Source organism: Musca autumnalis, unplaced genomic scaffold (genome assembly GCF_047663935.1).
Source record: "Musca autumnalis isolate F117 unplaced genomic scaffold, ASM4766393v1 scaffold_4, whole genome shotgun sequence".
In the NCBI taxonomy this organism is placed as follows: Eukaryota; Metazoa; Arthropoda; class Insecta; order Diptera; family Muscidae; genus Musca; species Musca autumnalis.
This window is the reverse complement of record NW_027411977.1, coordinates 2,868,720-2,896,702: the sequence shown is the minus strand read 5'-3', so window position 1 is coordinate 2,896,702 and position 27,983 is coordinate 2,868,720. Positions and strand designations below refer to the sequence as shown.

The 27,983-nt window shown below is 35.4% G+C and overlaps 1 protein-coding gene across 19 annotated transcripts in view; it reads left to right on the top strand.

Annotated features, from left to right (window-relative positions):
* Positions 1–27,983, top strand: part of LOC141404013 (phosphatase and actin regulator 1) — a 553,592-nt gene that overhangs the window by 296,975 nt on the left and 228,634 nt on the right. For 13 of the 19 annotated variants that reach the window (XM_073987202.1, XM_073987199.1, XM_073987203.1 and 10 more), the window contains 3 exons: positions 13,637–13,801; positions 18,546–18,644; positions 21,883–22,398. In XM_073987202.1, coding sequence (XP_073843303.1) covers positions 13,637–13,801; positions 18,546–18,644; positions 21,883–22,398 — 780 coding nt within the window. The remainder of the gene's footprint in view (positions 1–13,636; positions 13,802–18,545; positions 18,645–21,882; positions 22,399–27,983) is intronic. The other 6 variants (XM_073987207.1, XM_073987193.1, XM_073987194.1 and 3 more) reach the window with 1 other exon arrangement.

Genomic DNA, 27,983 nt, shown 5'->3' with positions numbered 1-27,983 from the left:
GACGACTTTTGATAATTGATTTCTTGTTTGAAATAAATTTCGAATGTACAGTAATATGGAACTTATAGTAATAATAAAATAAGAGCTACCTGAAGGAATAGACCGACATAGTCCCATCTAAGAAATGGATTTATCAATAATTTTAATTGCATTTTTTAGAGTTTTTGAGCCTTTATATCGGGAAGCATGAACGTGCCAACGACAATGTTATATTGCTGTAAACAAGACCACTACGAATACATTCGGTAAAAATTTCAAAACGATACTCGAATAACTCTTAAACTACACTCAAGCGAAAAATTGTTAACTTATGTAAAGGTGTTAAACGGCGGTGTTATCCGATATAGACCTTTATGGAATTTAATGGACGATTGAAAGACATTTTACAATGTGCAAAGTTATCGCCGCATTTTATCATATGACATTTTCAGCTTTTAAGCCATTATCTCAGGAAACAAATGAGGACGTAAGACTAAGCTGTGCCGAGAGAGATATGCCCTCACTCTCGTACCTCGTACGTAAAGAAAATAAGTACTTGTGTCGTCTATAGTTTTATTTACTTTTGGTCCAATTTCTCAGGAAGTATGGACTTTCCTCCGAAAAAAAATTGTACCGTCGTAACATGGGCCGCAAAAAATTGCAAAACGATCCCAGACGAGTTCTTAAACTGCACTTTTTTATTTTTTTTCCATACTTGTGTGGGTGGTACCCGAAGGAGTGATTCGATGTTGTTCATATTTGAACCTGAAAGAACAAAAGTGCCTAACAATAAATTAATTTATTTTGAAAAAAATTTTAATAAAAATGTTGAATATTTCTATACTTGGCATCATAGCCCTAAAATTTTACTTCCACGGGCAACCATGAAATAGGTAAGGGCAAAATTATATATTCTAGTAAACTGCTAGAACTAACATTCAAAACAAAAATTAAAATTCGGAGACTTTCATTTCAAAGTCAAGCTTTATCATTCCCCAAATATTTCCCGAAAGTTCAGAAAGAGAAGAAGGATACCTTTTAAGGGGTTACCTCTACTTGTCACTTTAAAAAATCGAAAAAAATATTATTGACTTATTTTGAAGTAAAGGTAGTATAAAGTATACCGCAAAAAATGTCAACTTGATCGGAGCAAAATTGCCTGAGATATGAGCATTGGAATGGAACAATTTATTGTGATTTGTATGTAGCGTGGAAACTTTAAACGCGTGTTTCTCGAAATGGCATTTTTGACGTCGGTGCCAACGATAGCTCGAAAACGAATTGACCGATCTTATATTATATGCATAAAAAGCTTGTCTTTAAGCGAGACAGTTTTTTTTTAATTTTTGCTCGATTTTTGTACCAAAAATGGTCAATTTTTTCGTTAAAATCGAAATTTTGACTTTGTTATCCAACAATTTTTTTAAATCGATTTTTTTTTAAATTCTGTTTCGCTTAAAGACAAGATTATTAGGTTCTTAAAACGCCCACAAAAAATAAACGAAGATCGGCCCATCCGTTTTCGAGCTATCGTTGGCACCGCAAAACGCTTTTACAAAAAAGGGTTTCGAAGGTAGCCATTTACCACAAAACTATGCAATATTTTTTCAACAACAAAAATTCCAGACGTAGCTTAAGATGTGCTCTTTCAGGTAGAAAAAAGATCAACTTAAAAATATTGGTATTTTGTTTGGAAAAAAATTTATGACAAATGAGTTTTTTTGGCCTGCACAACTAGGGGTAAACCCTTAAAGTAATATTTTACACATCCATACGCGTGGCTCCTCATATTTTTTGGTCCTCTCAGGCATCCTTGTATTTATTATTTATGGTTATTTATTTTTTGCGTACTAGTATTTTGCTTCAGATTTTTATACTATTCGGATGACCTTGAATATCAAGATTTAATTTGTAAGGACTCGTTGTCGAAACAACAAAATTCTACGTTAATGTATTGTCTGGTTCATCTGATTTAACATTTTTATGATTACAGTGACTAAAGATAAAACTCTACTGGCAGTTTATGGGCGTCGTTAGCTTACTCCAAGTAGTACGTAGTACTAAATATGTAATGGGAACCTTAATCATATGTATGTGTGTACATACATATGTATATTTATGACCACAATACATGTGTATGTGTGTAAGGGGACCACCAATAAGGTGTTATTTTGCTAACAAATGTAGGGCAGTCTGTTTTGCCTATCGTGTCACAAATATTGCCAACTTTCATTGAAATTTATTTATGTTTGTATGTGGTTTTGTTGTTGATATGTATATTTTCATTTGAAATTAACCGCAAACGAGCAAAGATGTTCAAATGCGATATGAACGCGTTTTATAAGCCGATAATAGTTTACACATTACAAGTAGCAATAACATGACACGTACCCATGTTTATACTTCGGCAAGGAAACAAATTTCAACTGAAAGACAACAAAAAATAAATAAAAGCGTATCCAAATACATTTTAAACTGGGCACCTAAGAATTGTGGAACACGAAAGTATATCCTTGTAATATTTGTGTACTTGTAATTATTTCTGTATATTTTTTCGTTTCGATGTACACTCCACGTCAGTAGAATAGAACACCTAAATTTCTGTTAATGTTAGCTTATTTATCGAGAAGCAACTGAATCTACGTTTTTAATTTTGTAGGGATCTAAAGTCGATAATGTTCCATATCAAACACAGAAAAAATTATGTTTCGTGTTCTTCACGAAATGATTTTGTGATAATTTTTCCGATAGTACTATGAAAAATAGGCATTTATTTTTGGTCATCAGGATAGAACAGTCACTTTATTATCCCGGCTCCTGATATTGTATGTGAAAATGCGGGGATAGTCTACGGCTATTGTCCAGTGAATATATCCGACATAGGAGTCCTAACGTCCATGATTTTAGCATGGTCCTAAATACTATAATGATGGCAGCTACTCCTGCTCTCACAAAATTGACCTAATTAACCCTTGAAATCGAAGTAACTACCCATATCCTAACTAAATTTGCTATGATCATTCATTATACGCACATGTGTGTAAGTTTCTAGTGTTAATTCAGTCAATTTTGTCAGGACCAAAAAGACCCGTTTAGTGACTAGCATGAGGGTTATTTTTTCATAAAAAGATATCCCGCATTTTTGTCAGTAATATTGCCAAATACACATTATACTTAAAATGCAAGGATTCCAAGGAATCTGATGTCGAATATTTCAAAACCTGTAGAAATGGGCGGAACTTGCCACGCCTATTTAGGTTACATCCCGACGTAAACCTTCAAAACGCCGATACACGTGTCTTCTTTTTTTCGGTCCTCTTTTATAATCTGGCCGAATTGTCTTGTAATTAATTTTTTGTGTTGTACAGTGTAATTTTTTCTGTGTTTGATATGGAACATCATAGACTTCAAATCCCCACAAGATTAAAAACACAGATTCATTCGTTTTGGGATAAATATGATAACATTAACAAAAAATGAGGTCTTCTATTCTACTGACGTGGAGTGTATAACAGTACATAACAACAACATACAAAACAATATTTTTTTCTGGAGCTTGGTGCATGATTCCTGGGATATGAAAATCTACAATTTTATCTCCATTACCTCCAACCCAAAGACGAAAGTCCCCATTTCAGTGTACAATTTAATTTTCCGGGGAAAGCCCACAATTCTCTTGATTATGGTCCGACAGTTGAGATTCCTGATTTGTCAGTTAAATACTCAAGTCCACTCTTTCTGATAAATTCTGCGACTTGTATTTTTACAGATGTTTACATTACACAGTAACGACAACCCTCTATGAGGCCACTTTTAACCACAATTATTTGATGTACTTCTGTTTTGGAAAATGCAATTTATTTCTACATACTCCGGCAGATTGACTTATAATGTCAAGAAAAAAAATTTCTCTTTATTAATAATATAGGGAATAGGTATAAAGTTTCATCAGGAATTGGGGTCCCTTACCCTTGGTATTTGTTTTTGTTTCTTCGCTTTCATAGGCTGAGAATATGTAACAGTCGCAAAATTGACTATCTCCCTTTTATTTGTTTTTATTTTGTGGTCTCAAAACTGTTTTCAACTTGTTCAATGTATATTAAAGACAAACGCTTTACAAATTTGAATCGAATCATTGTCTAGCATTAATATCGCTATCCATCAATACCAGTCTTTAAAAGATTACAGATAAGAGCATCACTTCAATAGACATCCTCCGTTCGATCAGCCACAAACCAAAAAACAGTAGCATAAGTTCAATGAATCTTATTAGTGGAACAACAACAACGAAATCATAAGTAGTCAATAGCATGAGCACGTTTAACTGTTCCTTTATTCGTACTGCTATCTGACTGAACGAAACAAATCAACATGGCCAAAGTGCATACTTTGCATTATCGATTAATTTTAAGTAGCTGTGTAACTTTGGCCTGAAGCTGTTGTCGTCGTCTCGATGTTGTTGTTGCTATTGTTGAACTTCTAATCTGAAATGACCATAGTTGTGGCAGTTGTGGAGCAAAAAGCAACTCATGTATTTAAGCGTAACTAAATGAGATCTGCAACAATGATTATAACAGTCATCGGCAACAATCAGTCAGTCAGTCCGTCATCCAATCAGCTAGTACAGCATCAAAACAAAACGTTGGAATGAAACTACATTTCTTTGTGCCATTCGAATTCCATTGAAGCGTAAATTTGTTTCTTTAAATGTGTCTCTGGAATTGACCTGCTGCCATTGCTTGAATGCATGGTTGGTTGGTCGCTTGGTCGGCTGGCTGCTCCAATGTAATGTAACTGACCACAGATGTTTTCGTACAGTGAATATTGATTGCTGCTTCTTTTTCAAATGTCTGATGGTGATGACAGTTGTTTGCCGTTGTACAAAGTTTATTACACTTTGCATTGATGAATACAGTTTTCTTTATAGATATTTCTTACTGATAGGTTTATTGTATTCTCTTCCTATTGTTCTTTAAATTGAATATCTTGGGAATTGTGATAATTGCAGTTACTTTCAAATGAAATGAATTTACAACTGTTTGTTCAAAATGCAGTACTTTTACGTGTAGTTGCTGATGATACAGTATTAACATTAGTTTATCTTTGTTTTTGCATAAGTATCCCATAAAGCATTTAAAAGTATGCCACAAATAATATGCCCAAAAGTACACCACACTTTTTCATAATTATATATCATGTAATTTATACATTTTGCTTTGAAATTCCCTTTATTATTTACTCATCATGAGTTTGCCACAATTTTATCTGGCTTCTATTAATCTAAACTATGACTAATTAACCTTAAAACCCACTTGGTGGTTTTTACCCCAAACCGCCACCTATCAACCGCATTCTCATCTATTCACATCTACTTAAAGGGAACTGTTCGTAGGAAAAAAGATATTCGAAAGATAACAGCTAACGAAGAAAGGTTCTGACACACAGCCCTGAGGTGGTTGGGAGACACAAAATGGCCTAAAGCATTGAAACGAACTAATTATGGAAACGTTGAAACGAAGAAAAAGATTCATTACAATTTATTGTGGTAATTTAACTCGAAATTTTTTCAAACGATTGAGAGTGAGCACTGAGTGAATGATTGCATGCCTAACTTCGAAAGTGTTAAAACGATAATCATCTGCAAAATTGTTGAGAAAATGAGTTAAATTCATGAAATAGTTTCAACATTTTTCAAAAATTGTTACGTCTCGTAATGGACAATAACGTATGGGACAATAACGATGCTTGGAAAATGCCAAAAGTGAGTGTGTGTGGGGATATTGGAATATTTGTTTATGCTTAAATAAATCAAAGTCATTGATATTGAAAAACAGTGTCCAAATTTTAGATTTTTTTGGAGTTCTGAGTAAAATCGGACACTTTTTCAAAAGTGTTTTTTGCTGTGTTGATGCTGCTCCTCAGCAAAACATTTCAGAATATTTTCAGATTTTTTATTTTTTTAATAAAGGTTCCAAATTTTTCGCGCCTTGAAAAAATCGAATTCTGTAAAAACCATAACTTCTTTAATATTGCCCTAATAGGCAAAATTTTGAAAAACACAGGGAAAAAGTGTTGTCACGGCGTGTTGGCGTTCGGAGCCAAAACTCATAACTTCCAAAGGAGAGTTTGTCGTAGAAGCCAAACAAATGAATGGACAATGAATGTCTGATGAGCCTCTACCAATGGCGAAACATGTCACATAGTGGTGGTTGTGTGGTTTCGAATCTTCGGCTTTCCTTTTTCACTTGCAAACATCATCAGTCATTAAGCTCGACTCCAACGAGAAATTGTTTAGATTTTTTTTTTGGTATTACTTGTTTTTTTTTTAATAAAAAATATAAAAAAAACACTAATACCTCGACTTGCGTTGTTTCGATTTTCGTTAAGCCAAAAATTCGATCGAATCGATTTGCGTTATTAAAAGTATTTGTGGCTTTGAATTTTGTGATGAAATTATTGAAAACATGTGTTTTGATTTGCTTTGTTTCAATTTGAGTCGGAACCAATCATAAACGCAAATCGAGGTATAAGTGTACTGCACTGTAGGCTTTTTGTATATAGGAGTTTTTTATTTGGACCAATACAGAATACAGTTTTTACAGAACTCGATTTTTTCAAGGCGCGGTAACTCTCGAACCTTTGGTCAAAAAAAAAAATCTTAAAATATACTGAAATATTTTGGACATCAAAATCCACTTTTTGAAAAAGTGTCCAATTTCACTCAGGAATCCCCATATACTAATTTGCTGGTATTAATATTTCCTTGAGTTTAATAGGATAGGTTTTGGATAATTGTGGAAAATTATAATAAAACAAGATGTGACCCATCAGCTTTAAAAAAAACGAAAAAACATTTTTTAATCATGCCAGTGGAAATAGTGTTTCGTTACCTTACGAAGCATGCATCTACCAGATTTTTTGCATAGATTGAACTATGGCCTTAGACTTGTATAAAATAAAATATGTACATACATATAACATATTCAAATGTCACATTCATTACAATTTAAAACAATCAAATGTAATCATGATTTGTGTCTCCTGTATTGTTGATGTCTACGGTCTTTTCGCAAACATCCCCATCACCACCCTGAATGTTGGTTGGCTGCTGTGCGGTTCATATAAATTTTAATTTGTGTTTGTTTAACCAAAATGGTTTCACATTCTCTGTTCATTTTGTGCAACACAACATTTTGCTGGTAACCGTTAAAATGCCGCAACAGTCACGTGACACTTTGCCATAAATTAAGCGAACAACCGAAAATGCCATCACTTATTGGCGCGGCAAACAGTGGCCACAACAATTAATCCACTGATGTACACATGGGATGCCTGCTCCACATGTTGATGCCCCCTAAACAGCGACATGCATGCATGCAAGCCTCTATCACCCATCCATCCATCCGATTGTCCGTCTGTCCGTCCATGCTGTACAAAAGTCAATGTATGCTTGGTAAATGGCACAAGAGCATCGTCAAAGTTGTGAACATTGTTCGGGCATGCATTCGACAACAATTCGCCAAAGACAAAGTGCAATTTAAGCGTTAAACTGCCATACAAATATGTCTACATAAAGGCATGCAATATGCCAGCGATGCCGTTGCCGCCACTCATATGCTTTGATTTGCCTAGCAAACGCTTTTCGTTGCTTTAGTGCTCTGATGCTCCTCTTTTGCTGCATTAAAAACTTGTGAACATAACCATAACATTTGTTGTAGCGGCAATTGCATGTTCTGCCGTTGTGGCGTTTCCTTCCTCAATTCCCATCAGCAATCCCATGATTGTATTTAATGAGTTTTTCTTTCGTCGTCGTCTTTTGTTATTGTCTGCTGCTATTCTTGTTCTTTCTTTATTTACTCTACACTACAAATACCGCAATTCTAAGATCCACTATCTGCAAAATGTAGCGTCGACCTACCCACCTACCTATCAGTATTACCTGGGTGGTTTTTGTGTGACAATGCTTTTATGCTGCAGCGATTAGCGCTGTCTCAGCACAACAGACATTAAAGTTTAAAAAAGTTGCACACAAAAAGCATCATGCAAACAGGCGACATTACAGCGATGCCATCATTTTATGCTTTCCAATGTTTTTTTTTTCTGTTTTAGGAATTGAAATTCTCACAACTTGGTTATTCACAAATAGCACTCACTTCGCATTGATATCTGGATGTAAGGGAAATGTTTACGAGATGAGACATAAAATTGGAGGAATTTAGTCGTTTGTCAAAATACTAAACATATTGGGAGAAAATACCGATAATTGACAATTTTCTCACATCAGATCATATTATATTTTACTCTGTCAAAAATATTACGACATGACATAGCCAGATCAAGTCTATTACCAAGGCAAATTTATACAAGGTATATACATGAATTACAACAACTAACAAATTTACAAATACAACATTGTTGTTATTGAAAATTAATTGTCAAAGAAAATATTGAATAATAGGGTCGTTCCACAATTTTTTTTTCAGGAAAACAATACATTTTGAAAATCCTCTCAAATAGAACAAATTTGAATCAAAATGTAAATATAACGCATTCTGAACTCTCTTAGGTAATTTTTATAACTCGTTTAGGATAATAATTTTTCAACAAACATCCCAGATGTGACAAGGGAATCTTCTCTCATATCAATGAGTGTACCCCGATTTATATTAGCTCAGTGATACGGGACCTACTGTTTATTGCCGAGTCCGAACGGCGTGTCCTAATACACCACTTGCAGAGAAGTTTTACAAGGCTGAAATACTCAGAAAATGTCGCCAACATCACTGAGGAGTATTTTGCCACCGTTGAAAATTTTATGTTGCCTGCCCTGGGAATCGAACCCATGACCTTTGGCGTGCAAGGCGGGTGTGCATACCATTGCACCACGGCGACACGTTTAGGATAACAAGCAGTATTTTATGGTAACAAATTTCGAAGTTTCAAATTTCATGTGTAGACCCTATTACATTTTGAAAACTAAATTTACAAAAAAGTAAGAGTAAAAAAGAGTAAGAGTCACTTCTACCTTATATAAATATGCCTTGGCTACTACTGAGTAGAGTTGTTAAAATTTAGTTCATTTAAACAACCTAGATCACTATATAGTTCAAAGGACACCGTTTCTATTAAAGAATCGCGTGTGAGTTTTTCTATCCTTTTTTATGAAATAGCTGATACGCAAACGAACTATGGTAGTGAACTAGTTCACTAGATTTAATAACTCGTCGGTGTCATGCTTAAGTGTTCCATACGCCATTTGCCCGTTTTGAGATATTCGCATTTTAATGTTTTGGGTCACAACTGTGTGGAGCTGACTAAAGCAAATATTTATATTTTTGACTTGAAATATTAATAGTAGTATATAGAACATACTTGCAAAAATTTAGAAGAATATGTATTGGAATATAAAAGTTATAGAGATTTTTTTTAAAAAAAGAATTTTTGTCGATTTGTTCCATATCCGCACTTATGACACAAATGTGAAATATTGTCAATCACATGGAACAAAGTGACAAAAAAATTTTCCATATTTGCCTCAATAAATTAAATACTTCTAAATCGAAAATTAAAATTCTGATTTTTGAAATGTGTTTTTAAACTTCTAAGTTTTTAAGATATTCATTTCATAACTGAAAAAAGTTTATGCTTTTCCATCGAGGCGTGGATATCTCGGAAACTAGAGCAGATAGGGGAAAGTCGACTAGAAATTCAGAAAGAACATACCGGAAAACCCTTGAAACCACCTGTATCTCAAAAAGTCAAAAATGGCATATGGAACACTTAAGCATGACACCGACGATGTCTATTACTGAGAACCTTTAACCACCACCGAAAAATGTGCCGTTTTATGTTGGAGCAAAAACTCACTCGCGCTTTGCAGACATGCTAACTAACCACAGTACCACGTTGATTCCCATTGTCCACTATTTTGCCAAAAGAAAATAAAACAAGTATTTCCATGTATCTTTTTTTGATCGATACAACCATTTTTGATTTATCGAAGACGTCAAATCTACGTCGTCTATTTGTTATGGAAAATATATTGAACTCGATTTTACACAATCGACTTAAAATTTTCCGTGGGAGTTCACTTTTCCATAAAATCGGAACTTTAGGTTATCACGGTGTGCCTTAACTAAATTTAAATGGAAGGTGCTTACACCTGGTAAGTTTTTGCAGATTCTGAAACTGCATTGCTCATAGATGAGAAATATTAAAACCAAACCAAAAAAAATCGCCGGAGGGATTTTCAAATAAATCGCGATTTACATAAGTTCACATTTTTAGGGGTTCTATAGGTTTTCATGATTTTGCTTGGAAACCCCGAGCCCTATTAAAATGGGCCTGGAGAAAGTGTTGTAGCTGTGAAAATTCTCTACAAGATTGACCTTTATGATATTTTTATAGGTTTTACCGTTTTTGACATATAGAAGTTCAAATTGAGACAATGCACTGACTGTATCGCCTCCTTATAAAACAATATCAAAACCGCTTACACATGGGAAGATTTCGCGGATTCTGAAACAGCAATGTTCATAGATAAGAAAAATAAAAAAAACAGAAAAAATAGCAGGAGGGATTTTTAAATAAATCGCGATCAAAACTCACAATTTTAGGGTTTTTTAGGTTTTCACGATTTTGCTTGGAAACCGCAAGTCGTATCGAAATTAGTCTAAAGAGAATGTTGTAGCTGTGAAAATTCTCTACAAGACTGACCATTAGTTTTCTTTCGTAGGTTTTACCATTTTTGAGATATAGAGGTTCAGTTCAAATTTTTAGGTTTTTATCTTAAGTCTTCCAGATTTTGCTTGGAAACCGCAAGTCATATCAAAATGGGACTAAAGATAATGTTGAAGCTGTGAAAATTCTCTAAAAGACTGAATGATTTATTTTTTCCAAGGTTGTACCATTTTCAAGATATATATGTTTAATTTGGGAAATTGCAGTAATGTCATTGTTTTATAAGGAGGCGATACAGTCAGTGCATTGTCTCAATTTGAACTTCTATATCTCAAAAACGGTAAAACCTACGAAAATATCATAAGATTCATTCTTGTGTAGAATTTTCACAGCTACAACATTTTCTTTACGCCCATTTACATAGGACTCGCGGTTTCCAAGCAACATCGTGAAAACCTAAAGAACCCCTAAAAATGTGAACTTAAATTGCGATTTATTTGAAAATCCCTCCGGCGATTTTTTTGTTTCTTGATATTTCCCATCTATGAGCATTGTAGTTTCAGAATCTGCAAAAACTTCCCAGGTGTAAGCACCTTCCATTTAAAATTAGTTAAGGCGCACCGTGTTATCCTTTCTGTGGTAGGCCCGAAATTTTTGTATGTTTTACTCGCAAAAGTTAATTTGACCCCTAGGATGCCTTCTATTCTATTCTATAGAAGCCCCCTACCGATGTCTTCTATTCTTTAGAAACCCCTTACGAATGTTTTCCCTTCTACAGAAAGCCCCTACGAATGCCTTCTACTTTATAGAAACCCCCTTCGAATGTCTTCTATTATATAAAAGCACCCTACTAATGCTGCTAATGCTAGTCTATAGAAGCCCTTATGGATGTCTTCAATTCTATAAAAGCCCCCTACGGATGTATTCTATTCTACAGAAACCTCCTTCGGATGTCTCCTAATCTACAGAAACCCCCTACGAATGTCTTCTAGTCCATAGAAGTCCTACGGTTGTCTTCTACAGAAACCCCCTACGAATGTCGTCTAGACTATAGAAGCACCTACAAATATCTTCAATTCTATAGAAGCCCCCTACGGATGTCTTCTATTCTACAGAAACCCCCAACGAATGTCTTCAATTCTATAGAAGCTCCCTACGAATGTCTTCTATTCTATAGAAGCCCCCCTACGAATGTCTTCCATTCTATAGAAGCCCCCTACGGATATCTTGTATTCTACAGAAATCCCTAACGTAGGTCTTCTAATCTACAGATCCTTTACGGATGTCTTCTATTCTACAGAAACCTCTAACGGAGGTCTTCTAATCTACAGAGATCCCCTACGAATGTCTTCTATTATAAAAAGCCGCCTACTAATGCTGCTCATGCTAGTCTATAGAAGCCACAATGGATGTCTTAAATTCTATAAAAGCCCCCTACGGATGCATTCTATTCTACAGAAACCCCCTACGGGTGTCTCCTAATCTACAGAAACCCCCTACGGATATCTTCTAATCTACAGAAACCCCCTACGAATGTCCTCTAGACTATAGAAGCACCTACAAACATTTTCAATTATATAGAAGCCCTATAGAAGCCCCCCCGCGGATGTCTTCTATTCTACAGAAACGCCCAACGAATGTCTTCAATTCTATAGAAGCTCCCTACGAATGTCTTCCATTCTATAGAAGCCCCCTACGGATATATTCTATTCTACAGAAACGGAGGTCTTCTAATCTACAGATCCCCACGGATGTCTTCTATTCTATAGAAACCTCCAACGTAGGTCTTCCAGTCTACAGAGATCCCCTACAAATGCTATTCTAGTCTATAGAAGCCCCTACGGATGACTTCAATTCTATAGAAAATTTTGTTTCTCCGGTGGTTTACACTGTAGCATTGAAAAGTCTGATTATTGTTATTTATTCTCTCAACGTATATCAACGTTTCTTTAAGCGTTGGTTATCTGCTTTACTGCCTCATTTTAATGTTCACATCATTGTTTTTATTTACCATCATTTGCATTGTTCGCCAAGCAGACTCCTCGTTTGTGTATTTCTAATTTACTCCAAAGACTGCATCGTAAAATATTCCTTCACATACAGTTATTGCGTGTTTATTAAAACCATATTCCGCACCTCTTCAAATCTTCACTGCCACTAATAAAAGCACAAATATTACGTTGTAGCAAAAACAATGTCGATTGACTCAACAACGACGTCACAGCGCACATTTTATACGTCACTTACCAATTTCGATTTCAGTCAGTTAGTGTGTTATTAAAACCAGCATTGTTCATGTGGCCTACACTGCCTCCTCACTCACTCGCGAATCATCATCATCACACTCTATAGTTTATGGCCATGTGGTGGAGAGCTACCTGTCTCCCTCCCCACTGCCAACGATAAGCCACAACAACAGTTAATAACCAGTAGCGTTGGCACATGATGCACCTCAAAATGTGTACCGACTTTTTTGCTGTTGTTGTTGGCGTTTTTATTTTTGCCTCCTAACATGGTTATACAGGAAGTTGCGTTTGCTGTTGCTTTTACTTAACTCTATTCCCTTAGTGTCTGGGAATACTGACTGTGCTGTGATGCTGTTTATTTTCCCATTAACTATGTCTAAAACTTTTATTCTGACAATAGATAGAATATAACTATAACTGAAATGCTTTAAACTTTTATAAAAGAGAATATGAGAGTAATAAGGCGTGGTTTCAAAACTTTGTGGGGTTTATTGAAATAATGGAAAATGTGCAGTTAATATGTACCCCTAGTTAGTAAACCCCCCTAAGTTGTTGCAGTTTCTCACGGTATAATGTTTAAGTGAAGTTTGGCTTTTGTAGTGCGTCTCGATTAGTTGTAGGGATGCTCACGCATTATCTCCTTCATTTTATTCCTTGATATGTGCCATTGTATTTGTAATTCTTTGAAATAACTTCTAATGATGTTCTCACAACTTTTCTTCTCTTTCCAGCTAAAAAACAAAACGGTGCTGCATTGCGTACAAATAGTTTAGGTTCTGGCACACGCACACCACCTTTGGAGCGTAAAAGCAAATTAAGTGCTTTGGGTCGTTTCTTCAAACCGTGGAAATGGCGGCGGAAAAAGAAAAGCGAAAAATTCGAAGCAGCCTCAAAGTGTAAGTAGATCTAATAATATTTATTTAGAATTTAAACCTTTAGAATTAAGGCTGAAATAATGGTTTTAGGCCCCTCAAAAACTAAATTTATGTTTAAGTTAAATGAAAAAATTAGCCATGTTTGTCAGTCTGTCTGATTTTCCCCGTTAGATAGTCTTGTAATAGTCCATCTGAATTTTAACTAATTCATGGGACGAGATCCGAATTTGCATGCTGAGAAGTAGGTCTTCTTCATCAGAAGCAAGCTGAGGTACATGAGTAAATTCGAGATATGTAACCGTCGTAAACTTCAGGTAGACAGATCTTACTCTTAGCCCCAGAAGACGTTCAAGCCAAAATCTCTAAGGAAGCTGCGGCGGCAAGGAAAAAGTATAATTGACGAAACCTATTGCCCCAAGCAAAAAGGTGGAGTCAAGCTTTACTCCGAAGCCGAACCCAACCTTGAAGAAAATAAAGAAGACTAAAGAGTCTAACCCATAAACCAAACGACTTCCGTAAAGGAAAAAAAGCGAAGAGGTCTGCCTTTTAGTCCGACACAAACCCGCAAGGCAAGGGCAAAGCAGAGGAAAAGTCGGGTCTAGGAACCACCACAGGCTGCAAAGAAGCCAAGGTGGTTGGGTCAACTGGAAGATCTTCCTCTTCTGAGAAGACGACAAAGCTTCACATAAAAATACTGTGTAACGAGTTTGTTCTTTTGAAGGCTTCAGCTTTCGCCCAAGAAGGTTTCTCATCGACCTCCTAGGGAGGTCCAGAAATCCAAGGGGAATAAGATAAAGAGGGGTGTATAAGTTAGATACGTTGGCCTTCAACTTCTCGAGCCCAGTCGATCACGGATGCTGATTGACAGCTCGGGTATTACCTCTACAAGTTCCCTCTGCGGAGACCGGAGAGTGTAGATACCAACGGGCGACGGTTGTTGTTGGTTTGCTCATTTTGATACATAGGAGAGACTGTTCTCTCACTGGAATAATTGTAGTTGTATTAGTAATAAACGAAGATCCTCTGCGATCAACACGATCCTCTGCGATCACTAAGATCCTCTGCGATCCACGTGAACCTCTGCGTCCACTTTTGTTTTATCTCTAGAAGCGAAAGCACCAAGGCCTCTGCGCCAACCCCAGATTACAAAAGGTAATCTTTGTTGTAGTAAGAAAAGAAACACAATAAACAGCAATCATATTTATATTAAGAATTAATACTGGTTGTTTTTATTTCACTTGTTCTTTTCTCCCTCCACTGCTCATCATATACGGTAACTGATCACCCCTCCCTCCCTATGGATCACCCCTCCCTCACCTCAACATTTTATCCTATCGAACTGGAGAATTTGTTGTTGCCCAATTAAACAAGGGGCGCTAATGCCTTTAACTGTCATAACAAGAAATCGCGAGATTTCCTCGTTCAGGCTGTTAATGACCTTGGTGAATTTCGGAAATAGGCTAATCTTGCTGCGGTCTCCATATCTGGAATCCCATACAGAATGGTGTTTTCAGCATGGACTTTTCGACCTACCGTGGACACGAAGCTCACATTGAAAATGCTTGAGCTTCAGAATCCAGATCTCTATAGAAGGTCCCTACGGATATTAGGGTGGTTGTGGACTCCGTAGGTGAGGGAAGCGTGAGAGATAGCTCAACTTCGGTTTCGGATGGATCCGGTTCCGTCTGAATTCATCTCACGCAACTCAGTAAGAGCATGGTAGCGCTACACATATTACAGATTAATCTCGTCACTATAAATACTAAAAGTCGTAACTAACAAAATATTAATTTTACAGGAGAAGCAAAAAACGCTATAAAAAGAAAAAACTGTTTTATGGAATATTAATCTTATGAAGGCGAGTTTATGGGATATTATCAATCATATACGAATGCGAGTAAGTAATGAAATCAAACAACGGAAACGTTTGAATTTGGGGTCGGTCATTACAATAAAATCTGCAATGTTATCCCATTTTCCGAAATGCCTTTTCTTGAATAGGATCGTTATTTTTTTAACGTAGAAGCTTGAAATTTTGCAAGAGCATGTATTTTAGTCTTATGTATTCGATTCAATCAAAAAACTAATTTTGACTTTTTTGGAGATACGACTTTATGGTGACGATCTGCACTATTATAAAACTTCTGCCTCCGAACTACTCTTGTCCCCATTAATTCTGAAGCAGAAATTGGAATAGTCCAGGAGCCATATATATATGTATATACAAGAATATGGTTTCTGAACAGAACCAACTTTGACGTCTTCGCTTCGTCCGAGGGCGGCAAGTAATGGTGAACGGTTTTAATGGAGAATGGCAATGGTGCTCTATCATCAGTCTACATGCCATTTGACGACCCGACCCGCAAGATGATGGACAAAAAGATGAGCTTACGTAACGTCACTCAGAGATGCAACGCAAATGCCCACCAATTTCAATGGGGTAGTAAGTACACAAACTGCAGATGTACACTACTCCAACCCCTACTTCCTCGTCTATATATGTAATTGGATGATCACTAGACAGCGGAATCCTATGCAAATGCATATATGGTTAGGATGGTCGTAAAGAAAATCTGATTAGACAAAAACTCGTTTTATTACAAAATAAATCGAATTAAACAAACAAAACAAAAACAGAAATTTTTGCATATTTTGCATATTCTGCATATCGTGCATATTTTGACATATTTTTACATTTTTGCATAAAGTGAGCATATGCAAAACCATATGCAAAAATATATTCAAGGATTTGTGGTCTAAATATCCATCCGAAATGGCTGAAATTTGGTATTAAGTCTTCGTTAGGGGTATGCAACTTTACAACTGAAATCTGTCCGCATAGGTCCACGTCTTCATAAAGCCCCCATAGAACGGTACCTACCGATATTCGGTATTTTGAAGGTTGTGCCCTCAATATCCCTCTGAAATGGCTGAAATTTGGTATTAAGTCTTCGTTGGGGGTATAAAACTTTCCACCTGAAATTTATCGGTATAGGTCCACGTCTTCATATAAACCCCATAGAACGGTACCCCCGGATTTCTGGTATTTTGAAGGTAGTGCCCTCAATATCCCTCCGAAATGGCTGAAATTTGGAATTAAGTCTTCGTTGGGGGTATAAAACACTCCACCTGAAATTTGTTGACATAGGTCCACGTTTTCATATAGCCCCCTTAGAACGGTACCTTCGGATTTCCGGTATTTTGAAGGCTGTGGTCTCAATATCCCACCGAAATGACTGAAATTTGGCATTTTGTCTTCGCTGTGGGTATAAAACTTTCCACCTGAAATTTTTCGGTATAGGTCCACGTCTTCATATAGCCCCCATAGAGCGGTACCTCAGGATTTCCAGTGTTTTGAAGGTTGTGTCCTCAATATCCCTCCGAAATGGCTGAAATTTGGTAGTCTTCGTTGGGGGTATAAAACTTTCCACCTGAAATTTATCGGTGTAGGTCCACGTCTTCATATAGCCCCCATAGAACGGTACCTCCCGATTTTCGGTATTTTGAAGGTTGTGGCTGTGGTTATACATTTCTATATTTTATTGGCTTGTCTAAAGAGAGTTTTAAACAGAAAAATTGTACACAAAAACATTTTTGTACCTATTATTGAAATATCTTAACGAAAAATTTCGTTAATTGCCGAAATTATTAACATAAACTCGTACAGAATTCCACTGCAGGTATTTTGAAGATTTTAGCCTGATTTTCCATTCGAATTAGCTGTAATTTGACAGTTCTCTGAACCAGAAGCATGCTCTACCAAAATTGTTGGCGTGCGGATACTACTGATTACTAGTGTTTTGGGTTTTCCGGGTTTCTATTATTACCGGGAAACGGGAATCACAAAATCGCAATTCCCGGGAAATTTTAAAATACGAGGGTTGAACCACCCTGTATACGCGATTTTTCCACCTTCCCATAGTTACATATATGAAATACAATACTGGTTATATGACACCCTTCCATGGGAGATATATGTATATAAATCTGAACTGATTTCGATATAATATGGAAGACTTATTACTAGACCACATTCCGCCACACATTCCAAATTTCATCAAAATCTGACGTACATAGCGTTTTTGCTTCGTGATATCGGTCGAAATATATATATGGGAGCTACATATATCCAAATCTGCACCGATTTTCAAAAAAGCAATAGCGTTCTTCCTGTGGTTACAAAAGTTATTTTACCCAATTTTCAGCTGAGTCGGACAATAAATGCGACCTGTACGTTGCGAAAGGACGTCAGTTTGTCCATAAATCGGCTCAGAAAATGATTCTACGTACATATATGCCTAGAAGGATCTATGGGTCTATCTCGTTTCCTATGTACATAAAATGTTACATAAAAAAGCACGATGACAAAATACCCCTTACCACAGTGTGGAGTAGGATATACAAATCATAATAGAGTCTTTGATTTCTTGATTCTGTAAAATCTAATCGAACTTTAATGTAATAAATGTAAATAGATATTTTCCGACTTCCCGGAAAATATGATATTGTTTCCCGGAAAAACCCCATAGCCAAAAAACCGAGATTTCTCTGGAATATTCGGAGCGGGATTTCCCTACCCAAATATCTACTGATTACCCTGGTTTCAAGGCCACATTTCCAACCAATTGGCTGTGAAGACGATAGATACTTTTCAATTTGTTTCTGATAATAGAATTAATTCAATCACAAACTTTCCTTATTTTAATCTTTATCAAACTAAATTATATATAACTAAATTATAATTCTTTTTAATTTTCTTTAACAGCCCTTGAACGCAAAATATCAGTACGTGCCAATCGTGAAGAACTTGTTCAAAAAGGTATATTATTACCGGAAAGTCCACTGGGGAACATTCAAGAACCAGGTACATTTTATTTTTAGTTAATAATATCAATAAGTTTCTATATGATACTTATAGTTTAATTTTAAATTATTTTATAAAAATCGAATCGACCGCGGGAAATTAATACTTTTGCTTTTAGATCACTGTCTCTGTTCTTCTATATGTGTACAGTATTCGTAATCCTTTTACATACTTTCCAATAATCCGCGATTGCAACAAATTACCAAAGAGTTGTACTGCAAGTCGATTACAGCTGTCAATTAGCATTTGTTTTGTATTCTGAAAGTGTTTCTCTGGACATCATGTCCATCGATAAATTTATAGATTTAAGAGGAGAAAAACCAGATAGACTACAAAATATGCTTGGCGACTAACATAAGCTAAGCAAACTGCTGCTTACAAGATAAGCTTTAAGAATTATTAAAATAAGCCAATTATGTTTAGCACGAATGACTGGCAAACGGCAAAGCCAAACTGTTGCTACTGACAAGAAAAAGCCAAAGCCAAGTGCAAAGAGAAGTTTTTCCCCCAATGCATTCTGGATTGTAAGTGATCAAATATTGACTGTCATCAATAATTATGCACTCTACCTGAATTGAATATTTAATGTGTACAACAATGTGGAAGATTACCAACGAGTAAAGCGATGTTCTGTGTGCTTTAAATGGAGAGTTGACATGTTGTCCTTTAGTGGGAATATTGTTGCTGGGTTAATTTCCTGATTCTTATATTGGAAGTCTCATAGATCCAAACGGCGTACAGAAATAAGGCCCCTTGAAACAACTACAAAACTATGACGGCCTATTTTCGTATTTTTAGGACCTTTTTCCTTTTGCGGTTGGGGTCAATAATAATATTGGGATGTATTTTCCCCACCCATGGGGTAGCTTCGACATACATAGATATGGGTCATTCACCAACGGACTCTAAAACTGTAATTTACCATACTTCTTCCTTAAACATCAACATTGTGCAAAAAAAAAAATATGTTTGCTATTGAAAGATCAAAAATGACTCTAAAATTTACAAAATGAAACAGATTCTAGCAGTTAATTGAAGTAGGTACCTTCAATTCATATTATCGTGGCACAAACAATAGGAGTTAAACGTGACCAATTTTTCAAATTAACCCACCACACCCCTATCATGGCGTAGGAGTCCCACCCCCTACATATTTTATAATATGAATATATTTTTGATATCACAAAAAATACCCCTGCCATTAACTTTTTCGCAATACTCTGAAAAACTCCAAACCCAGTACATCCGCAATCATATCAATGACACAAACACCAACTTTTGGCGGATGATAAATCTTCGTTAAACTCACAATTTTCCCTTTAACGAAATTTTCCTAACACTTGTAGTTTTCGCGCTGGCGTCGGCGCCCTAGTGTCAAAGCCACCCAGCCCATGTTACCATATTTAACACAATATCTTTAAAAACATATTTTTGAACTACTCCACAAATTTCTTGCTCTGAAAATGCACCCCAAATTAAGAAACGCATTTGAGCTCCAAAGTAATTGTGGGCACAAAATGAATACTTTTAGGACCAATTTCCTGCTTTTTTATTGGAGCCATTTTCAACATGAACAAATACCCCAAATGTTGGGTGTATATACTCCACCTAAACAATATTGCATGGTGAAGTTCGTCAAAGTTTAGTTCAATTCAAAATAAAATGTCAAACAAATCGACTGATAAGTGTTGCTGTTGATTACTTCGTCGTTCGTTTGCACTTTCGCCATAATAGAAGTACCTTAAGATAAGAGTTTTTGATTTGTAAAAAATCTATGAAAATGTCGCTCAGAAGATTTTAGGTGGAATCCTCCAAGACAAGAAATCGATATTTAATATTTTCATTGTCCTTTTTATCTTTTAATAAAAACAAAAACAAGACGCCATAACTCAAATGTTTAATAAAATGTGCTTTTTCGCTTCTTCCGCTTTTCAAATCAGATTGTAACTAAGACTAGGTTGATGTTTTTATTAAATATTACAGTATACTCGTAGTCTCGACAATTCGGACACTCGTTAAGCCGGACAACGGTGTAATCCTGACACTAAAGCTGTCCCTATTATCGAGATTTTTCTACTCGATAATCTGGACATCACTATTTTTATATTTAGAGCAAATGTTTTGTATCTATATCTTATGAAAGTGTTCGGTTTTAGCCATTACAATTAAAAGTATTGTAGAAAATAACTTATTTTTGGTACTTTTCGGTAACCCGGACAATTCGTAACCCTATTTTACCCCAGATAGGTTTTTGAGCAAAGGCTTTGGCTTTTAAAAGTTGTGTGTTATACATATACAAATTATGAATATACAATCAAACCTATCTTTAACGAACATCCATATCGTTTTATAAACTAAAAATATATTATTATATTTTATTTTTTATAATAACGTACGAACTTCTCGACCCTAACATCGACGCTTTAGAGAATTTTGACTTTTTTAACTTTGAGAATGTTAATCTTTTCAACTCAGCGACATCTCGCGATAAGATTTGGCTTGATAGTAGTTTTACTATTATTCTGTAGATGGCAGCAAAAATCACAATCAAAGCTTTTTTCCTTAGCTACAAACCTAATGTTAACATAAAGCTTACACTAGAACATTTTACCGTTAATGTTAAATTTGAACACTGTTTTCATTTTTTTTTTTTTCTGTTACATATTTATTTTTAACAGCGTGTTTCTGTATGTTAATAAGAAAATGAATGTGTACTAAAACTACCAAACTCGTGTGTGTGTTTTCAAATTTGTTTTTGTTTTAAAACAAACGCAATGGTAATAATACTTCGAAAACTAATGTTTGGGTGTGTTTCATTCGCACACATTTTCATTTCGGCATACAGAAACAGACTGTAGGTAAATAAATTCATTTTTCGTTCGAATTACTACCGAACTTCTGTATTTTGAAAATTATTTGATTCACTTTTGCTTTAAATCAAACTAACATTTTCTACAACAACAGGAGTTTGGTAGTAGTTTGAACGAACGAACAAATGAGTCGTCGATGTGTTGTCGAAAGAAAATGATTGCGAACGAAACACACCTAAACTTTAGTTTTTATGGCAATATTGACTTTGTGTTTGCAAACAACTACAACATTTAAAAATCATACACGAGTTTAGTTGTTTTTCTTTCGTTTTCATTTTTGTTCGACATAGTGAAACAGGCTGTTAGTCTTAGTTTATTTTTATTTTCAATTATTTTATGTTCACCTCTTTTTTGCTTATGTCTTTAAGGTGAGGAATCTTATTACAATGATTCAAATGCCGTAAATAATTCAACAACGAATGCAAATGGCTCGATTTTATCATCGAGCGTCCAAAATAATTCCATTTTAGCCAATGCCTCAACAGGCAATGGCAACGGTAGTAGTATTAACGCTGCTCCGCAGCAGCAACAGCCGCAATCACAATCACAGCAAACACCGACGTCACATCAACATCAATTGTCCAATTCGTTGTCATCGTTACAACAATATCAGGTCAATGCAATGCATAACGGAACCAACAATGCCAACGCCTGCGGCGGTACAACTCCCACAAACAGTGGTGGTACGGCGACACACATCACAAACAATACAAATTCCAGCGCGAATGCAACAGACCCTTCTTCGTCCAGTGGCAGTGTTGCTACGCACTCTTCGCCACTGTTGGGTGTTGTACAACCTCCACCACCATTGACACCACTGGCCCAGCATCAACAAGCGTTGGCGCAACAGTTGCAACAACGATTTGCCATCAGCAATAATAACGGTGAGTTTTTTGTTTGTTTGTTTTTGTTTTTTTTTGTTATTATGTTTATTTTGTTGTTGTTATAATATTAGTTTTTTTGTTTGTTTAATTATTTTTGTTTTTATTTATTTATTAAAATTCTCGGTTTTGTTTTTGGTTAAAATGGTTTTGGTGTTGTTGTTATTATTGTCGATGGTAAGTACGACGATTATAATGATGCCGTTAGTGGTGGTGGTTGTGGAATTTATGATTGGTGGGTGCTCAATGGTGAGGGTATTGTTAATAAACTTTATTTTGTTGGTATTTTTGTTCTCAAAATAATATTTGACATTTAATGTAGTTGGTAAATATCATATCAAATTCTGTCACAATATCACGATCAAGGTATTGTTATGTATGCTATCTTCTTTTTATATGTATGTAGTTCGACTTGGAGGTTCCACTTCGTTTTTGTCCCTTCGTTTTATTCCCCTCTCTAACCACAAGTGATAAATGAATTGAATTTATTGTCTCAATTTTGTTGTCACCAGTGGTTGTTTCGTTTGGTGTTTTACTATCACTGCTGCGCTTCCTGAAAAAATTTCCTATCGTAGGCAGTTTTTTTTGTTGCCCACCAAAATGGCATAAAAATTGTGGTGTAGTATCTTTTACCATTTCCACAATATTGTTTACCATCAATTACAATTAATTATTGTTCATGATATGCATAGTTGTCATATCGTCGGTGTCATGATTAAGTGTTCCATACGCCATTTGCCTGATTCGAGAAAAACTCAAGTTAATGTTTAAGGCCATAAAGGATAAAAATGGTGCAATAATCCAATACTTTGAGAGCTCAGTTCTACTTAACGAAACTCACAGAATATATCAGTAGTTTATTTTAGTCAGATATCTGTGATAGTCTAGAAGTTATGGCAATTTTTTATAATTGCAAAATATTGCTGAATTGTTCCATGGAATATTTTTTCATGTTTTTGGCAGTTTGTGTCACATGGAACACGTTTTGTCACATTTCAACTCCAACTCTCCCTTATATGAAGTGCTACTGTGGAGTTGAAAAATCAGGACTTTAAATGAAACATTTATTTTTCTCATATAAATACAATAAGGACCATTATTATAGGTTTCCTTAACATTTATTTAAGGAATTTCCTCCACTTATCACTATTTTTTGTGTTAAAATTTCGATCGGACAAAACGGATTGATATTTTGCATTTCTAAGGTAACATAAAACATTTGAACGCGGTTTTCTTATAATACAATTTTTGTAGTCGGTTAGCTTCAAGTCGAATGGACGTTTTTGCGTATATTTTTGTGGACTTACATCAACACTTTGTCTTTCAACTAGGGATTTTTTGTTTAAACGATTGATAAATTTTCGTTTTCATGTAACAATACAATATTCAAAAATTGTTGGATTTAGAAACTATTATTCTTCAGTTTTTAAACCAAGTCCTTTAAAACAATTTGTTCCATACGCCACACTTTTCCGTAACTTGGCAAAAATGGGTAATTTTTTGTTCTAAACGCCATCATTTTTGGTGCGGAACAATTCGTTTTTGTCTCTTTTTGTTCCATACGCCAAACGACATGGATATGGAACTAAAAAGTTCAAAGTTGTTTTGTTCCATACCCCAGGCTTTATGCATATGGAACAAAACGACAAGATTTTTTGGGTCACAAAGTGGATATGGAACATACTGGCATCTGAATATCTCAGAAACTATAAGAGATATAGAAAAACCGACCAAAAAATCTGAAAGAACATTGTTCAAAGCATTGTAAGGTACCTTTATCTCAAAATGTCAAAAATGGCGTATGGAACACTTAAGCATGACACCGACGATATATACCCTTCAGTAGGGCAATTCTGTATCTAGTTAACGCCACAATTACACTGTGAACTGAAAATTTGGGGCAGAGATAATTCCTTTTGAGGATGAAAGCCCTTGGTGAGTATATTAAGAATCCCGAAGGACAGATCCGCCGTGGGTCGAACTTCCGAGTTATGGCGTGATGAAGTTTCTGCTGAAGACCCTGTAAGGCATCTGAAATTAGGGTTATATCTTTGTTAACTGTAGTTTTAGCTTATTTATGAGATGACATGTATTCAGTCAAATCGAATGAGGATTATTTTCGTAGAGCATTTCGACCTTCTAACTCGCTTCCTTCAATGTCCTTTTCGTCCCTTATTTTAGGAACCGCTATAAAAATACCACAATATGACGTTTTTCAACTTCGAAATGTTCTGCAATAATGTCGCTCAGAACATTTTAGGTACGGCTCTCATTGACAACTAATCGATTTTGTCTCGTTTTCATGGTCCTTTTGTGCATTTGCCCGGTTTTTGTTCAGAATCAAATATTTTGCAAAAAACTGAAGTTAAGTCGTAATTCGAACGAATTTGGTTTCGAATCATCTTAGTGTATCGGGGGGTTATTATTTTAAAATAGAGTAAGTGCACCAATAGTCGGCACTTTAAGAATTTGCCTAACTTCAATCACTCACTATTCCGAGTAAATTTTTGCAGTTGCTATGAACTAAAGCTTATTTGTTTTGAAATTTTGTTTACTTTTCGATGAAATAAAATAATTTTGAATCATTTCTTATAAAACATGAGAAAAATGCGAATTTAGTGATATGGTGCTTTTTTGCTAGTAGTCGGCACCATTTCCTAATAGTCGGCATGACATGTTCCAATAGTCGGCATATCGTGTTTTAGTAAAGAAATGTTATAAGTTGATCGTTAATTTTATTTAAAACAACTTATTTTAACATTATTTTAATCCACTTTGCTTTTAAAAATTAAATAATTTAAAGACATTGTTAACATTTGGAATTCAGTTAAAATTTATTTTTTAGGTGTTTTTTTTATTTTATAATCATATTCCAATTAATTTTGCATCAAAAAGTAAGAAAATTTAAATAAGCTGCTTAAATAAATTAGTTATTGTCTATTGTCGGTAACTATAACCTAATTATCAACATGCCACTAACTAAGCCTAATATAGCCTAAAATCGCATAAAAACTCATTTTTTATTTAAATAATTTTTATTAGACATTGAAGTATTTATTTAACATTTTTTTTTAAATTTCGAGCTAAAAATAACTGCCAAATTTCAATTTTTTCTTAAAAGACATACATTTTCGGTTTCGGTGTAAAACACTAACAAAAAAGTTAGATTCCGATATAATAAATGGTCTAAGCTCAATGAAATTTTACACACAGTTAGATGACAATATAATTGAAGCGTTTATAAATTCATTTTCCTATTTTGTTATAGTAATTTTTAGTTATTTATGTTCAAATACAAAAGATGCCGACTACTGGTAGGTACATGCCGGACTTGGAGCACTTACCCTACTATTTATAACCAGTAAGGAAAGGATCAAAGTCGGGCGGGGCCGACTATATGATACCCTACACCACTGTGAATATGTAAAATATAAATCGGAGCTATATCCAGTAGTGTTGGGCAATCTCGTTCATTGAGCGGATCGATCTTTTTCATTCCGTTCACCAAAAAGATCCGGGTCGTTTACTTCGTTCGTTGGCTCTTTTTCGTTCAACAATACATTTGAATGTATTTTTTTCTTTTGAAGTCGTTCGTTCTCTGCTGCATATGACTCCGTCGTTCTTTTCACCGAATCGTTCTTTTGATAATGTTCGGTCACGAATGACAAAAGAGTTGTGTTACTTGCTTGTTTGTGTGCTAATGGGGGTGGTTTTGTTTCTGAACGTAGTGGTGGTGGTTTTGATATAAAAGAACCAGATGAACGAATGATGCAAAAGAATGATATGACCGAGATGTGCTACTGAATGAGATGAGTTACTGAGCGAGAGTAGCTCTCTGAATCATTGTTTGTTTTGTGTGGAAATGTGTGCTGCTTGCGCTAACGCAGCGTTTGTTTAGAGTTTGACTGCAAAACCAATGCTGCTAATTTTGTAAGCAGCAATGACTCGTCCATCGGGGATCTAAATGAACGATATAAAAGAATGAGCTGGATACGGATCCGTTCGTTCTTTTCACGGAATCGTTCCTTTGAGCCGGTTCGTTCATGAACGACGCAACTCTAATATCCAGATCTTAACAGATTTCGATATAATTTTTCACATTTATTTACAGACCGAATTCAGTCATACATTCCTAATTTAATCAAAATCAGAACTATATAGCGTGTTTGGTACAGAAAATACGTGAAATCGGCCGAAAATATATATGGGAGCTATATCCAAATAAGAACCGATTTCGATATAAGTTGGCACATTTATTTCTAGACCGAATTCAGTCACACATTCCAAATTTCATCGAAATCGGACATATATAGCGTGTGTGGTACAGAAAATACGTGAAATCGGCCGAAAATATATATGGGAGCTATATCCAAATCAGAACCGATTTCTATATAATTTGGCACACTTATTTCTAGACCGAATTCAGTCAAACATTCAAAATTTCATCAAAATCGGACGTATATAGCGTGTTTGGTGCAGCATATTCTTGAAATCGGGCGAACATATATATGGGAGCCATATCCAAATCTGAACCGATTTCAATATAATTCGGCACATTTATTTCTAGACGGAATTCAGTCACACATTTAAAATTTCATCAAAATAGGACGTATATAGCGTGTTTGGTGCAGCAAATACGTGAAATCGGGCGAAAATATATATGGGAGCTATATCCAAATCTAAACCGATTTTCACCAAAAGCAATAGCGTTCTTCCTATGGCTGAAAAAGTTGTAGTCCCAAATTTTCAGCTGAATCGGACAAAAAATGCGACCTGTAAGTTGCGAACAAAAATACATGGACAGACGGACAGACAGACAGACAGACAGACGGACGGACATGCATAAATCGGCTCAGAAAGTGATTATATGTATATCCCCAAAAGGAACTATGGGTCTATTTCGTTTCCTTTTGTATGTTACATACAAATGCACAAAGACATAATACCCCTTACCACATAGTGGTGTAGGGTATAAAAATGTGCATTAATAAGTTGTCGATTAAAGCCGCTTCACACACTAACTACATTCCACGGCAGTTTCAAGTTTGTTCTTTCACCTTTTAGAGTAACTAGTTCTACTACACATCATCCCACTATCTGTCTACAGTGCAGTATAAAATAGGATTTGCATTTGAATTGCCATTCCATTTCAGGTGAAATTGTTTAAACAATTTGTTCTCTAATATGACACCATTTGTCTGCCTGTTGTTGCTGTCCGTTCACAGCTGTTTTTGAAGTGGTTTTAATAAATTATTTTATTCGTTGCTCACGCCCATTTCATTATCATTTCAAGAAGAACACGAAACCCCAACAACAACAAACTAAATATGAATATTTTATTTAAAAAAAAATTGTTTATTATGCACATGTTTACATATTGTTGTTATTTAACGTTCTGCGCTTTATCTAGCATTTCTTTTATTTGTTTTGTTTACTCTCGGTCTCTTTCCTGCTCTGACGCTGCTTTGTTGTTCAATTAAATGACCAAATTAAGAAAACAAAACAAGAGATGGATAAATAACACTGTGATACAAATGTGGACAAAATTTTTTTGCAGGATTTCTGATGCACAAATTCGGTTTTGTGGG